The 16,309-nt window shown below is 48.6% G+C and overlaps 2 protein-coding genes and 1 long non-coding RNA gene across 4 annotated transcripts; 1 reads left to right on the top strand and 2 right to left on the bottom strand.

Annotated features, from left to right (window-relative positions):
• Positions 1–92: 92 nt before the first annotated feature.
• Positions 93–5,690, bottom strand: LOC135369028 (amiloride-sensitive sodium channel subunit delta-like). The gene is made up of 9 exons (XM_064602634.1): positions 5,475–5,690; positions 4,396–4,453; positions 4,200–4,336; positions 3,979–4,079; positions 2,953–3,113; positions 1,497–1,595; positions 601–715; positions 262–334; positions 93–192 (listed from the first exon to the last, which is right to left on the bottom strand). The coding sequence occupies exons 2-9, from the start codon at positions 4,450–4,452 to the stop codon at positions 129–131; spliced, it is 807 nt and encodes a 268-aa protein (XP_064458704.1). The 5' UTR covers position 4,453; positions 5,475–5,690; the 3' UTR covers positions 93–128.
• Positions 5,691–5,703: 13 nt separating this feature from the next.
• Positions 5,704–7,993, top strand: LOC135369027 (F-box/WD repeat-containing protein 5-like). 2 transcript variants are annotated; one of them, XM_064602631.1, is made up of 2 exons: positions 5,704–5,898; positions 6,325–7,993. In XM_064602631.1, the coding sequence occupies exon 2, from the start codon at positions 6,342–6,344 to the stop codon at positions 7,863–7,865; it is 1,524 nt and encodes a 507-aa protein (XP_064458701.1). In that variant the 5' UTR covers positions 5,704–5,898; positions 6,325–6,341; the 3' UTR covers positions 7,866–7,993. The 2 variants fall into 2 exon arrangements, with proteins under 2 accessions (XP_064458701.1, XP_064458702.1); XM_064602632.1 differs by lacking the exon at positions 5,704–5,898 and adding an exon at positions 5,968–6,053.
• A 1,296-nt stretch (positions 7,994–9,289) lies between these two features.
• On the bottom strand, positions 9,290–15,227 carry LOC135369026 (uncharacterized). Its single transcript, XR_010414922.1, has 2 exons — positions 15,055–15,227; positions 9,290–10,071 (listed from the first exon to the last, which is right to left on the bottom strand). It is a non-coding gene; the product is annotated as an uncharacterized LOC135369026 (long non-coding RNA).
• Between the last annotated feature and the right edge of the window lie 1,082 nt (positions 15,228–16,309).

The raw sequence follows: 16,309 nt of genomic DNA, 5'->3' as shown, positions 1-16,309 counted from the left end.
AGGTGTTCCTAGATGGAGTAAAAGTGTAAATGACGTGGAGAGAAAGTGTACGTACCCCGTTATTTTTATTTTTATTTTTATTTTTTTTTCTTTTCAATCTACCCGCAATTTCGTGACTTTTCCGTATCTTACATGCTTGCCGTGGTCGGCTCTTCAGCAACGTTGGCCACTCTGACGTCGTAGACAGTTTCCCTTTAAAAAAAAAACAAAGGCATCGTAAGAGTACACAAATAATATATTTCAAATACCCAGGGTGCGTACTTGCAGGGTAGTCCACATCGCCCCTCGCAGCTTTGGTACTTGCCACTTTCGTTCAATTGACGGTAGCACGCGTCTGCACAGATAGTGGCATATAATGCATTTTTACTGCGTAGGAGATAATGTCACGCAGCCTCTCGAAGGGCATCAGACGCCCCCCTTCCGGCAAGGTAAAGCTACGGTTATACTGGCAATCGCGGTACATAGAGCACGATCAGCAAGTGCTCTTCACTGTAGCACTCCCGAACGTTGCAGGCAAAGCACGCTTTACAGGAGCATAACGTCACGCAAAACTCCAGCCAGCCTTTACGTAAGGCACCAACAACTTCAACGTATGCTTACCCGACTCTTGAATCTTGCACATCTTGAAGCCGAAGGACCCGGAAAACTCATGTGCAGGCCGCACACAACTACAAATGTCCATCTCCAACTGCATTTCACATTGCTGCATGCAGGTCTGGATATAGCAGGTGTAGAGTGTACATTAGTGTACCTTGTAATCTTAGTCTACGAGGGTTAAGTCTAACAAAAGCTACACATTTCGATCGCATCGTAAAAATAGAAGACTGCGTTTATCCTGCATCAAACTTTGCAGACTGATAGCCATTTGTCTCGAGTCTTATTTAAATTTCTTGCGAGCGTTATCAGACAAGAAAGAGCATGAAAGTTCAGTTCAGTTCTTTCATGTTCATCAGTTGCCGCCTGCGTCGATCCCGTCGTATGAATGTGTGTGTGAGTGTGCAAAAATGTAAGAGTGAAAGGAGGATGAGTGAGAGAGAGTGACTGGTTTGTCCCTTCAGATGACGCACCCTGGAAGTGGCTGAGAAGGCGTGTTAGCTTAGCGCAATTGGTAGAGCCCTGGACCGGTAACCCAGAAGATGTGGGTTCGAGTCCTACAGCTGGCTAACCTTTTCAGTGACTTTCATCTTTTATCAGACAAACCCCGTATTAAACGTGACATGCAGAAGGAAAGGACAAAAGGAGGAGAGCGGGAAATTTAGATGCGGACGACAAGTACATTGTTAGGCGTGTACATATACCGCTATGAATGTGCGATTTTTGTGACCACTACCATCTGCAAAGTACTAGTTTGCTATTAGCACCACAAAGGGTAACCAATATAATACCACCGGCCCGATCGAAAGCTACCGTTTTGCTCCGGCCAGTGGTCGACGCTGTTTTAGTCTTGGCAACCGTTGTGTGTAGCTATTCTCGCCTGTGGTCGGAAGACTGCTTACATCGTACGTGAGGTATCCCTGGAACTCTTGAAAATATCCGTGTGCGAAATAGTCCGTGCAATGGGACTTGTACGGAGTGGGAAGCCGTTCTATCTGTTGCTGAAGTGAAAGAAATACATGGTTGCGTTAACGCACAGATGTTGCCACAATGATGGGCAGTACTTGAAGTACCAAGTAATCAAGTACTTCTTTAAGTATAATCTCTGGGAACTGGTACTTTACTTTAAGTGCGTTTCCAATCGTGCACCCTGTATCTACTTTTGTCTAGTGCTTTCCCATCAAGTACTTACATATGCGACTGGAAATGCAAAGAAAAAAAAAAGAAGAGGAAAATATAAAGTAAGTTTTGCGTCTAGAAGCAGTATTTTTGAACAAGAAAATTGGTTGCTGTCCTCTTCTTTCGTAGTATACCGAGAGATGCAAGGATGATTAAATCGGGGAAAATAAAAGCACTTTCCACTAGCATAGCTGGTTGTTTTAGCAGCTGTAAACGTGATTCAGAACTGACATTTGCAAAAAATGCTGACATTGGCATTTAGCCAATGAAAACAGCGTGTGTCAAATTTTGTCACCACCAGACGGTGGCACGTGGCGCTATGCAAACTAACGTTGCAATGTAGATTACAAAAAACACAGTGAAAAAAAAACAAAAAAAACTGGACTAACGAAGAGACGCATGCACACACTCTTCCTTAGTCCCATGTTTTGCAGTTGCACGTGAGTTGCAAGTTTTCCCCTCTTCAAGATGTACCAACTTGTCTGGATTACTGCCCAAACTCAGTTGCAAGTACGTTACTTGCAAGTACTTGACTGTTGCCAAGCACGTTAAAGTAAACTTCCCAGCACTACTTTGTACTTTACCTTAACAATTTCAGTTACTTTATGCCCGCACTGTCGACAAGCTCATGAATGTTCGCAATCACATTAACATCCTTTGGAACAAGAGGGATCTCCTATAGGAGATCCCTCTTGTTTGATCCCTCTTGATTTAGGGGGGATATGGGTTCGAAGTTACCTATAGGTAACTTCGAACCCATATCCCCCCTAAATTATACGAGGCACGCGCGATGCTAGGATTAGCGTCATCAATCCTCAGTCTCAGCATAAGAAATGATCTTGCAAAAGAATAAAAAAATAAATCAACAACAGAAAAATATTGCTAATCATATCCCCATGCATATATGATTGACCTATCGAAGCCAAAGAGTGCTATCACCTGTTTCATGTCATCACCATGTTCATGTCGTGCCTTCTAGACGGTGTTCAACATGCATCACTTTCGATTTAATCGTTCCGTTGCGTCAATGTCTACGGGCTCAAATGAACCACCTGGTCGATATTACGAAGCATTCACATTTTCCCCTTCTTTAGTGGGAAGGCAAAGCCAGAGAAGAGCACCCAAGAGGCCGCCGGTTCTAAACCGATATTATTTGACTTATAAGAGTGAAGCTTATACCTGTTTGACAGCCAAGATGTAGGACTTCCCGGGTTGTAGGGTGACAGCTGAAAGTTTCTCCGGCGGGCAAATGGATCGACTATGGATTATTATCGGCAGGGAACGAGTGTCGAAAAACAGCATCGTATGTTTCGGGTTCCACGTGACACGGAAGTTCAATTCTGCAACAATTAGGTCGTATTACATGCTTCGTTGCATCTAATACTTTCGTCGTACTCGACGTCTCAAACTAAACAAACTAGCATGATATTTTTACAGCAGGCAAGTTACCTTTTTTTATTATTATTTATCTATCCATCTATTTATCTAATTATCTATTTATCTAATCTATTCTATATCTATCTAATCTAATCTATAAATCTATTTATCTAATCTATTCTATATCTATCTTATCTAATCTATAAATCTATTTATTTAATCTATTCTATATCTATAAATCTATTTATCTAATCTATTTATCTAATATTTATCTATCTATCTATTCTATCTAGAAAAATAAGGCAAGGCCTTATTTTTCTATTATTTCTTTTATTTTCATTTTCCTTTTTTATTTTTATTTTTGTTTTTACGGGCGAAACATTTCAAACGTTCATCCAAATGTGTGGAGTTTGAAATGCTGTCCAGATGAAAACTGCAGTTTCACAGACAGTGTCAAAGACAAGCTATGGGTTCGTATAATGGATCTTGCTCACGCTGTTGCTATACTGTGCATAGTTTTTGTTGGGTCTGCAGTTTTCCGCGGAGGTTTTCATATTTCTGTAGAAAAAAAAAAAAAGAAGTGAGGTTCGCTTTGCAATTTTCAAAGTTCGATTGAAAAAAATAAATTTCCCTAAATTAAAAATTGTCCAAAGCCTTCCTAAGTGGCGGCAAAATATTCCGGAAGGTAGTTGGCGAAAGTGTCACAATCGTCCTTCGAGTACGTCGCCGGTTAGAATTTTTTTTATCACTTTAGGTGAAACATCCTGCGTAATATTCGACTCCAATCCACTAGTGCAGAACACCATACTGGCTTCCTGAACTGCTTACCCCAATTCCACGGCGTTGGACATTCTTGAAACTTTGCCACATCTGAAGGATTTATAGTATAGCAAAGTTGGGTTGGAGGTCTGTAGTATGTAGTCTTGATGCTGCGTAGAGTTTGGTTACAAGTCACAACCTACTAATCTAGCAGGTCGCGGCAAAAGTACATCAACTTCAGCGACACCAGTAGAAATATTTATACTACGGCGTCAAAGGGAATCACGGACCTGCCCAGGCAATTGAACGGTTTGCACATTGGGTCTGGAGACGTCATAGAACAGTTAAATATTTCGCGAGGTTTGTAGGCACCGTTGTCACGAAGCTCCGGATCATAACTGGGATGGAACACACCGTATGTGATCATCTGGAATATGTTTTGGAAGATTATGAGATCGTGACTGATAAGATAAAATGTTCACTCACCATATGTCGCTTAGAGCAGTTTCCTGGTCTGAATTGACACAGGCTTTCGGCGCTCATCCTGTCAGATGAAAAGAAGAAAACGTTACAGGACGGACGGACGGACGGACGGACGGACGCTGACACTTTTTGCGGTATGCGTACCAGGAATCGACGCAGACAGTAACTGCTGGAAATTCGATGCCATTTTGTAACGTTTCAGCGTGGACGACACTAAAATGATACTGCAGATAATCCTGTATCACTCGGGCAGACTGATACAGAAACCCAATAAGACACAGGGTTCCTGTCGAGACCTTCAGTGCATTAAATTGCACCATTGCGTCTTCTGCGAAGGGACCTTCTGCGACAATGCTGTCCGCCTTAATGAATTATGTATTAGGGATACCTAATACGTCGGGAGCCTAATTACGAAATAATCAATGAAACCAGACGTCTCGCTAGAAATCAATGTCCACTTTGTACAATGCTGGACAAAAGTTTACGGAACGCACGACACCCTAGCGGCGGGCAGAAGCGGGCGAGTTCACTCGTTCAGAGGGGAGGGTTGCGACGCACCGCGGTAGTTTCGGTATCGGTATGTTTTATACGTCTGAGGCATCACTTGTGCGTGACTATACTTGTGGAGCACGCCCTGGTGTGACAGGGTGTACCTGAACTTGATCGCATGATAGTGGTGGATTGGATTAATTGGATTGTTGGCGAACTCCTCTCCTCCCTTCCCCTCTGAACGAGTGAAGGAGTTCGCTTCCGCCTGCCGCTAGGGTGTCGCGCTGTGGAGAAAATACACCGCCTCGGGTTTCGCAGACCTTTGTTCAGAAAGGATGGTGAAGAATAAAGCGAGCTGATTATGCTGACGCATAATGCTAACACCGACATAACCCTTTTTCGTGTTCCTAGACTCGGGGATATCATTATGCATCTTTTGTCCAGCACTGTCCAACCGCGTTTAATTTGGTTGCTGATATGCTAGTTCCATCTGAATAACATTTAATAGATACTGTACATGAGCAGTGGGTAGTTCGAAGCAGTAAAATATTGCAAGCTTCTATGAGTGTCACATAATTACATTTTGAACTTACCGCGGTCAGCCATTTTCACTTTCGGCCGTTTCGGCATGGCTTCTGGCTTGGCGCTGGCTAATGCCATCGTACGTAGCCACTGTATCGTAGGCCCATTATTTTCTTTCATTTATTTCTTTCTGTCTGGAAGACATGTTCTAATGTTGAATAAAGCTTTCTGTTCGATATTTAGAATCGTTTTGTATCACAACAATATCGAAAGGCGTTCAATGAATTTGATACGCAAAACGTAAACACGAGCTACTTGAGATGGCTACTGCTTCGCTTGAACTGGAGGGCCGTTTTTCGTTGTCAAATGACTAGATGTAATATTGACGACAGCTAAAATTTCTTGCGTAATTCGGGACAATATGTTCTCAAGAATGATGAACGACTGATCTGGGAACTGTGCTGACAGAGGAACAGTAATAATCCAAAACGTTCTGTAAGTGATGGTCGCATCACTACACTTGTCATCTTTCTCTATTGTTCACGGGCCCTTTTTCTTCGATAGTGAATGTTGCGATTGTTATCTTGCATCGGTGACGCATCTGAAGCGGCATAACACATCTCATATCAGTGCTTCGCTTTGTAGCACTGGTGAGTCACCAAAATGCCTGTCATGTGGTCAAGTGCTTATCTTGATGCGAGATATGGTTTACTGGCGGCTGATAATCTCACGGGTATAGGAATACAGAAAGAAATGATACAAAAAAGCTGAGAAATGATGTCGCTTCTAGAGTAAAGGGAAGTCGCAATATTCCAATACGCAAGATAACATACATCCTATCGCACGTTCATTCGTGTTTATTAGAACTACTGTACATAAAAAAAAAAGTTCCCAGCCTCTTATATTTTGGTTCCCACGCAGAGTCCCGAGCACCAAAGATGTGGGAGTCCCTCCCGTACCCACTCCTCCTGCGGGTACTCTCCCATCTCTCCGTGAAAGACATCTGCAGCTGCGGACGCGTCTGCCGGACGTGGTCGCAGGCCGCCTTCGACGACCTGCTGTGGCGAGAGAAGTTCCAGCAGGACTGGAAGGTGGACCACAGCATCCCTCCGCTCAACGGCGCCCTCTGGAGGAACGAGTACAGCAGGCTGAGCTACGAGGCTCCGGTGCTGGAGACGGAAGTCCTGCGGGAACACACGCACCAGGTGCTGCATGTCAGCTTCAGCCACAACGGACATTATTTCTCCAGCTGCTCAAAGGACGGACACGTCAAGCTCTGGAACGCCCACTTCCCCGCGACGGTGCGGCACTCGCGGAACATGCGGGACCTGAGCTGGAACTACACGCAGTTCTCTCAGTTCAACGAGTCCGACACGCTGCTCCTGGTCTCCGGCGTTCACTTTGGTGCCCACACTGCATCTGGAGAGATTGCGGTGTTCAACTTGAGGGACGGATTCGCGCTCCAGTGCCGCGTCCTCAACAAACCGTACGACATCTTCGGGACCTGGTACGCGGATCACTACCTGCTCTCCGGGAAGCTGCATTTTCTCGGGCAACTGCTTTCGTGTTCCGCAGTGTGGCTCAACAAGGCCTGGCAAGAGAGTGAGTCGGAAAAGAAGCCCATCATTAAGCCGCTGTTCAAGTTCTTCAACAAGAATGCCAGTTCGGTGCGCACGATACTCGTGGCCAATTGCGAACCTCCGCGCACTCGCGGAAATCCCGTTTCAGACCCGTGGGCTTCGCAGGACGACGACGACACGGATGAAGACAGTGCTGACTCGGACGATCCCCTGGATCCGCGAGAGAAGCTGCTCATCTTTACGACCGGTTCCCTAACGTACGCTCCGCACCAGGTCGGATTCAAGCGGATACGCCCATTCCGGTTTGCGGAACCGGAGAAAGAACCTGTGTCGCTCACTCAAAGACTCGCGGAGTACCAGGAACGGCAGTCACGCGATCCACCCGATCCCATGAACCAGAAATTTGATACCGTAGATGAACTGATAGACCTCCACGGACACATCATCGGGATGGGGCTATCTCCTGACCACCGCTACCTCTACATCAACAGCAGGCCGTGGCCGCAGAACTACGTCATCGAAGAACCGTTGCAGCCACCCCCCATTGCGCAGGAAATTGACATTCACGTGGTTGATCTTAAGACGTTGAAAGAGATCGGAAACCTGCTTCGATCGCACAAGGCGTACACTCCAAACGACGAGTGCTTCTTCATCTTCCTGGACGTCAGCGACATGTACGTCGCAAGCGGCGCGGAGGACAAGCAGGGCCATCTATGGGACCGCCACTACGCAATATGCTTGGCTAAACTTCCACACGATGATGTCGTCAACGCAGTCGCGTTCAATCCGATGGACGATCAGATGCTCGTTACGGCAAGCGACGACTACACGCTGAAGGTGTGGCGATCCAGAAACAGGGCACAGGAGCTCGGACTCACATAGGATCTTTCTTTGCTGCGGTTATATCGGAAGATGAGGTATTGCAGAGTTTATTGCGAGTCAGGAAGGAATGTAATGTGTACCTGTAATTTTGAAATCTAAAAGCAGGAATAAAATTTATTGGAGGAAGACTCGATGCAACTTCAAACTGACAGTAGATAAGTTTCACTGTGGAGCAAGCATGGGCTACTCCGTATTGATGGAGGCAGATGATGCTGATTGAGGACTGTTTTCAGACATGGTTGTTCGTAATCGGCATGTTTTGCCTCGGGGGGGGGGTGGGGGGGGGGTGCCTGATTGCTTGACAGGCTCACAAACCGGTTTAACGTAACGGTTTTTGGTAGTTACAGATAGTGACATTGCAGCAGTAAAAGCACTGGCTATAAAATTCAATTACAAGTAGGGTTCCTGGTTTTTGGGGTTTAATTATAATATTCTAATATTCTAATTATATATTATAATATTAATTATAATTTTCGGGAACTCCCGGAATTCTGCAAAAATGAACCCAAAACCAAATTACGGTGGTACAACATTGAATGGGCTTCTAACATCAAATATCGGGATAACTTCTGTTTGTCAGCTATACCTGCAGCATTTTGGGAGGTCTAAAAAATTATAAACGCCAAAAACCAGGAAACCTAATTATAAAAAATTGGACGCAAATTTAATTGAAATATTTTGCATGATGTCTCAGAGATAGAATTTGTTTAGCTCTTGTTTTGGGTTGAGACTGTTGCTTCAAGGCCAGAAAGGTAACTTCTGGAAAGGTAACTAGTTACAGCTACGACATTGAAGTAACTTAATGCAACTTGCAAACAATGTAACTTAATAACGCACGGGCGTTAAGTCTTGGGCCATCCAGGCTGCGTACAAGATGAGAAAATTTGTGGAATGCCTACTTGGTAAATACGGCAGGCAGGGCATTTGAAGCCTCAACAAAATGTCACACGAGAACCGACACGTGGAGAATATTGCAACACCTGAGTAATTAGTAATTAATTTTACAGTTGCCCAAACCAAAAGCAGTAACTGCTATCCAGGTACAAGGTACTTTTGTTGAAAAGTAACTAGTTACTACTGAAGACTGCATGAAATAGCTATTTGCACCAACATAACCGAGTATTTAAAGTTGTACAGCTAGTAGACTAGTAGAAAACTGGCACTGTGAACTTCATAATTCACACCAGACAGTGAGGGCTGCCACTAGAGAGGTTTACAAAGACCAAGAGAAATGACTGGAACTCACACAGCATGATAGACACATAATGTAATGTTGCACGTGCACATTGCAAGTCTAGGTTGGCTTATGCAGATTTACATCAAGTGTAATGTGGCATGCATGGTGTGGAAACCTAAGTTCCCACAACCTCGGGGCGTCAGCCCGTCCGTTCCGCGCGCAAAGGAACAAGCGGCACACACCAAGATTCAATGCAACAACATCGTTTATTCACCTTCTCTGCCACAACGTGTACCGCGCCAGGGCAAGCATCTCCCGGAAAAAGATCCCTTCCCCTGTCGCACCCTGCCTTTTATCTTTGAAGCAACGCCCCTCTTATCGGAGGCCAAGGTTGAGACACTTGCTGAAGCGCCATCCAGGGGCTTGTGTAGAAAGCTTCGTGGTGCTCGACCACACTCCTCCCCCCTTAAAGGGCCATCAGATCGTCGGTGATGTCGAGAATGGCTTCGTCGGGTACCGGAGGAACCGGTTGTGTTGTGGGCTGCCTGGCAGGTGCGGACTCCACCAGCAGTTCGGGACGAAGGCGACGTAATGTAGTGATGGCGGTGGCAACGTCGGACATTGTTCGGGTTGCTTCGAGGCGGGCTTGGTGCTGGGCGCCTCTGCGGTGGGTCCCCCTGTGCACCTCGTGTACTTGACATTGCGGACAGAGAATCCGCCTCTCCTCGGCGGTCAGAGGTTGGAGGGGGTCCGAGGGGTGCCTGTCTGTTAGTGTGAGACCCCTGAACGGGGCAGGAGTCCGTGACGGGTCTTCTCCCCGCAGCGGCCGGGGCTGGCTGCTCCAGCGGGACCGTGAAGTCCATGCCACAGGCAGGCCATTGGCCACGACCGTCCAGGTGGCCACGGAGCGGTGTGGAGGTGAGGAGCGGGCTGTGCGGTCCGGGGGTCCAGAATTCCGTGCTGGGTCTCCGCGTGAACGGGACCGGGAAACCGGGCGGTGTGGAGGTAGAGCGGAACGTGGCATTGAAACTGCGAGAGAGACGGGAACACGGTAAAGGGGGTATCCCTAAGCCGTAAGCGCCCGAAGGGCACTCCCTAGGAAAAACAGCGGAAAACTGTGCAACAGAAATCACACTACTAAAGCACTAAATCACAAGCACTATGCTTAGCGATGGAGATAGTGGCGACTACGTGCGCCGCCTGCGGGGACGCAAGTCGTAGCGACTGGACGCAGGTCCGGGAACGGGATCCGGGTCCAGGTCTTGGAGGGAGGCAGGTTGCGAATCTGGCTCCTCTCCGTCCGGGTCTCGGAGGTGGTAAGACTTCAGGTCCGAGATGTGAACTGGCCCAGTTTCTTCGCCGGTGTCGCAGCGACGAAGCCTGTAAGTGAGGCCGGAGGAGCACGCACTTACCTCGAAGGGGCCATCCCACCTATCTGCGAGTGAAGCTGCAAAGCCTCGAGACGCATCACTTAGCGGGTGAGTCCGTCGAAGGACGAGGTCACCGACGCTGTAGGTGAGGTTCCGACGTCCACGGCTGTACTGGCGAGCCTGGTCCAACCTTGCGACGTCCAGGTTCTCCCGAGCCGTCCGGGCTGCATCGTCCAGTCGACTCCGGAGGTCCTCAGCAAACCTTGAATAAGGAGGCCGGGTACCACCATCCCGGAGGCCCAGAGCATTCTCCACTGGAAAAGGGGCCTCTCGTCCCAAGTTCAGGAACGCAGGGGTGAATCCTGTAGACCTGTTGATCGTCGTCCGTGTAGCGAACGCCAGCTCAGCCAGGCGAAGATCCCAATCACGGTGGTGCTGGCTAGTAAAAGCAACCAACATCATTTTCAGGTTCCGATTAACACGTTCGGTAATGTTAGCCTGAGGGTGATACGGGGAAGTCTTCTTATGCTGAATGCCTAAGACAGCGCAAGAATCTGAGAACACCTTACTTGTAAAGTAGGTTGCGTTGTCGGTGATCAGCTGTGCGGGAAACCCGAACCGGCAAAAGGTGTCGAGTAACTTTTCCCACACTCTCTGGGAAGTCAGTGTCCTGAGAGGAAACAGCTCAACCCATTTCGTGAAATGATCAGTAACCACGAACAAATACTGGTTACCTCTAGGACTACGGGGAAATGGTCCCATCACATCACAAGCGACTATCTGCCAGGGTCTATTGCTCTGAACAGGCTGTAAGCGCCCAGGGGGTAAACCACCACGAGGTTTTGCTCTCTGGCATACGGGACAAGTACGAACATACTTTGTTACATCCTGCCTCATTCCTGGCCATGTCGCAACACGACACAACTTTTCATAAGTTTTCCTGCCGCTGCTGTGACCTGCCAAGGCCGAGTCATGAAAGTAACGTATGAAAGACTTACGCAACTTCCGTGGCACCACGACTCTGAACGGGGATGAGCCGTCGTCCTCATCCGCCTGGGGTATGTATCTGAACAGGATGCCATCCTCGCCCAGCAGATAGGAGTCGTGCCGTCCGTCAGTCGTTCCGGTGTCCGCCGAGTCTTGCTCAGCTATCCACTGCGACACCCGCTGACAAAGGCCGTCCGCTCTCTGAGCGTCTAGGAGCTGCTCTCTGCTCACGACCGTGCCCCAAGACGAAGATACGTCTCGTGCCACCTGTGCTGCTGCCAGAAGTTGAGAAGGCGCCTCGGTGCCTTCCTCTTCCCCCTCCGGTAGAGGCGCGCGGGACAGTGCGTCTGCTACCACGTTCGTTGAGCCCCGCCTGTACTCCACGTTGAAGGAGTAGCCTTGTAGCGTCAGGGCCCACCTGGCAAGTCGTCCAGACGGGTTATGGAGCCGCTGCAGCCAAGAAAGTGCCTGGTGGTCAGTCTGGACAGTGAAGGTACTGCCGTCCAGGTATAGGTCGAACTTCCTGAAAGCGAAGATGATCGCCAAGCACTCCTTTTCCGTCACGGAGTAGTTCCGTTCTGCCGGATTCAGCGTGCGACTTGCAAAAGCCACTGGACAAAGAGTAGCGTCATGCTCCTGCAAGAGAACTGCGCCAACACCATAATCGCTTGCATCTGTTTGCACAACAAATGGTTTGTTGAGGTCGGGCAGATAAAGCCTAGCCGTATCAGCGATTGCTTGTGATAGAGCTCGAAATGATTGTTCCTGCTCTTCTCCCCAAGTCCAGCGCGTGTCCTTGCGCAACAACTGGTTAAGCGGCTGCGTTAGCTCGGCACAATTAGGAATGAATTGTCTGTAAAAACCAACCATACCTAGGAAGCGCTGCAAGGCTTTGACGTTACCGGGAACCGGAAAGTCCGTGATCGCCTTTAGCTTGTCGTCGTTAGGACGGATGGTCCCTCCGTCCACCACGAAGCCGAGAAGGCTGATCTAGACGATGCCAGCTGCACCTTGCGGGGGTTGATCGTTATGCCCGCTTCATTCATCCTTGCAAGGACGATTGATAGGTGTTCCAAGTGTCCTGAAAATTTCTAGAAAACACTACGACATCATCCATGTATGCCATTGCGAAATTGTACTTCGCATCTCCCAACACTGTATCCATCAACCGCTGGAAACTGGCGGGTGAATTGGACAGTCCGAAAGGCATTCGTACAAATTCAAACAAACCTCTATGACACGTAAAGGCTGTTTTTGGGACATCCTCCGGGGCAACTTGGATTTGCAAAAATCCTCTACTACAATCAAGCGTTGAAAACACAGTTGCATTGCCCAGGGAATACAAGATTGACTCAATGGACGGGAAGGGGTAGAATCCCTTACAGTTACTGCGTTAAGTCGACGGTAGTCGACGCATAACCTAGCCGTACCATCACGTTTCGGAGCCAGAACCACAGGAAACGCCCAAGGACTCTGGGACCTTTGAACTGCACCGGTTTGGAGCATTTCGTCAAGAGCAGCGTCTAATAAAGCACGCTTATGCACACTCAATGGTCTGGGATTACAACGCCAGGGTCTAGCGTTACCGGTGTCTATGCTATGCTGTAACACAGACGACGTACCCGGTTTTTCGGTAAAGATTCCGTCAAACTGCCGCAGTACTTGTTCAAGCTGACGGCGTTGCTCCTCGGGACCATGGAATGACCCCAAGACAGTCGGCAGCCCAGACGTTTCAACGGTCGCTGCCACAGCTTGCTGTGCTGTGCAGTGTTCCCGTGCTGCGGCGAAGCGGAAAAATCCCGACGAGCCGTGGTACACGTATCCTCCATTGGGCAGGTCCAGCACCAACTTCTGCCGGATGATGAAGTCTCTGCCCAGGATAACAGGAACTGCCAGGCCAGGAAGGTGCACGAAGCGCTGCTTTCGTCGTCTCCCATCCAAACGTACCCAGAGCACAACTGCAGCCTGTGCTGGAACGGCGTCATTGGAAGCAAGACGAAGAGTGACATCTGTGGATTGCAATTCCACATGCCGTGATACGCAATGCTCGTAAACACTATCCCCGATAAGGGAAAGCGTAGCTCCCGTGTCGATAAGGGCGATGTAATCTTTACCCAAAATTCGAACGGCGATGTTTGGTTCCTTATCCTCGATGAAATCTCGGACAGAAAAAGCAAGAGGAGCCAAAGCATCTCTTTGCGTTATCTTACCGCTTGCAAAGCTAGTTTTTGACTGATCAAGGCCACGGATAGTAACCGTCTGCTCGCTTTCTTCGCAACTTGCCGACGTCGTTGAGCGAGCATTCATGGACGCCGGCTGCGACCGTTTCCCGATGGCACATTACGGGTGTTTGGTCTTTGTCGCGGGCATTCCCGACGAAAATGGTCAGGGCTGCCGCAATTCCAACAGCCGGTAGGCGCTCGTGGCTGCGGGGGCGCAGGATGATGCCGCTCCCGCTGCCGTGGGGTTTCGCTAGCTGAAAGGCCAGGTTGACCGCGACTTCGGGGCGGGACGGGTCTGTCAAGGCTCGTTCCTGCGGGGATCGTCCTCTGGTCATAGAGGAACGGATCTAGGGCTCGGTGGGATGACTCCGCATTGTCTGAATTACGGGGGTTGTCACCCAAACCTGTTGCATACAGGCGTTCGACCGAGGCGGCTCCTCCGACCACGCGCAGCGCGGTTCCAACGCTAGCTCCGGGGCGGAGGGGGCCGGTATTGAAGCTCTGCCAGGAGGTCGCCTTGTATTGAACGAGCCTCCTGGGCCAACGCCTCAAGGGTTTCAAAGCGATGGGCTCTTAAGTAGGGCCGGAAGCGCGGGTGGCACTGACGGATCGCCCGTGCGACACGCTGCTCTTCCGTAGCAGTGGGATCCGCTCTGCTGTACAGATCCTGCAATGCCCGAACGAATTCAGATAAGCTTTCCTCAGGATGTTGAGTACGCTTATGTAATTCCTCTAGGACACGGTATTCGTAATCCGGGGGAAGGAATTCGTTTTTGAACCGCTCCTGGAAGTCCTGCAAGGACGTAAACTCCGATTGCAACCGAAGCCAGCGGGCGGCGTCTCCGACCAAAGCAACCTGCAGGATGCGTTGGATTAGGACTTCATCCGAAATTCCCATACCCGTCTGATAGGCGGTGAGGTCATCCAGGAAATCGGCAACAGACTTCTTATCGGTGTAACCTGAGAAGGTAGGCACCGGTAAGTTGAGTCGTAGGGGTGCTTGTGCCTGCGGCGGCGAAACCGACCCGGCATCCAGGCGTTGAACCACCAACGAGCACAACTCCGTCATGCGTGACAGGAGTTCTGCTGTTGTGATGGCGTCTGACTGCGGCGCGGGCACCTTCGCCTTGTCAGCCATCAGCTCCGAGGGCTCGTCCACCGGGTGGGAGCTGAAAAACTCGAAGAAAAAACACGAAAAACGCACACACACAAAGAAACAACAGCAATAAACTACAAACTAAAACAACTACTATGTACTACTAACCGTGCCGCGTGTTCCCCGGCACGGAACAGACGAGCTCGGACCCCAAACGTTGGGCGCCAGTTGTGGAAACCTAAGTTCCCACAACCTCGGGGCGTCAGCCCGTCCGTTCCGCGCGCAAAGGAACAAGCGGCACACACCAAGATTCAATGCAACAACATCGTTTATTCACCTTCTCTGCCACAACGTGTACCGCGCCAGGGCAAGCATCTCCCGGAAAAAGATCCCTTCCCCTGTCGCACCCTGCCTTTTATCTTTGAAGCAACGCCCCTCTTATCGGAGGCCAAGGTTGAGACACTTGCTGAAGCGCCATCCAGGGGCTTGTGTAGAAAGCTTCGTGGTGCTCGACCACAATGGGTAGAAGGAAAAGGAAGTTTTGAATTATCGTGGGCTGTCTAAAGGATGTTGATCAACAACCCTTTAGGAACACCATTTCTGTTTTGCTGTGTTCAGATTGGTATCCCTCACTGCAACTAGCTGTGTTGTCTGTCTACTTATTCATTGGTGCACTTGTTTCAACAGCAGTATTGAACAAGATTCTCCTTTTTGTTGATTTTCAGAGTTGCCAGGCCTCTGCAAGGCCTTTCCTTTAACAACATTCACACGAAGAGGTGTACAAAAGTTTCTCTCAGATCCACAAACGTTTAATCTGTCGTCTCATTTGTACAAAGTTTCACTTCAAGGAAGAAAAGAAAATCTGGAATGAGCATTACAAAACTTGCAAGAGAATGGGGACAATACACAGCCATTTACAAAGAGGGCAAAAAAAAAAACATGTACATCGAGGACTTCGTGGTTCAATCTTTAAAAATGTGGGAAAAGCATCTCCACGATACTTGGCATTTTCAATTTTTTATAAACTGTGGAGCAACATTGTACAATGCACGAGATCCATACAATCACTGCAAAGAGATACTACTACGCTTTGTAAAAGGTTTTTTTTTTTCTTTCGAAAAATTCTTGAGCAACAGCTACGCAGAAAAAAAAAAAAAAATCACATCTTCACAGCAGCCATGATTTTAGTTACGTAATGAAAAGATGCGCACGCTTTTAAAAACGCAGGGAAATTTTTAAAAATGTGATGGTATAACACTGAGCATGTGTATTTCGTGTATATATACGCTTTTGTATGAGTATATTTTATATGATGCACTTGTTCCCTGCAAACGTATCTGCAGTCGATAGAGCCTCAGCAGGTGAGCTGGGGGGGGTCACATCTGGGGTGGGGGGCAGGCTCTGCTTTAGGATGTCTCACCAGTCTGCCATACCCACGCAACTCAATATATAGGCTGGATATCGGCAACATCAGCCCAATATTCGACCAGTATTCTGCCAATATTGCGCCAGTATGCCGCGGTGCTCTGGAACGTGCGCTCCAACGTGCAAGACAAGCTACTCTTCGGCAAAGCTGGCCCCTCCCCCCCGTG

This window comes from Ornithodoros turicata, chromosome 9, assembly GCF_037126465.1.
Source record: "Ornithodoros turicata isolate Travis chromosome 9, ASM3712646v1, whole genome shotgun sequence".
Lineage (NCBI taxonomy): Eukaryota > Metazoa > Arthropoda > Arachnida > Ixodida > Argasidae > Ornithodoros > Ornithodoros turicata.
Note: the sequence above shows the minus strand (reverse complement) of the source record. Positions and strands in the feature narration are given on the sequence as shown.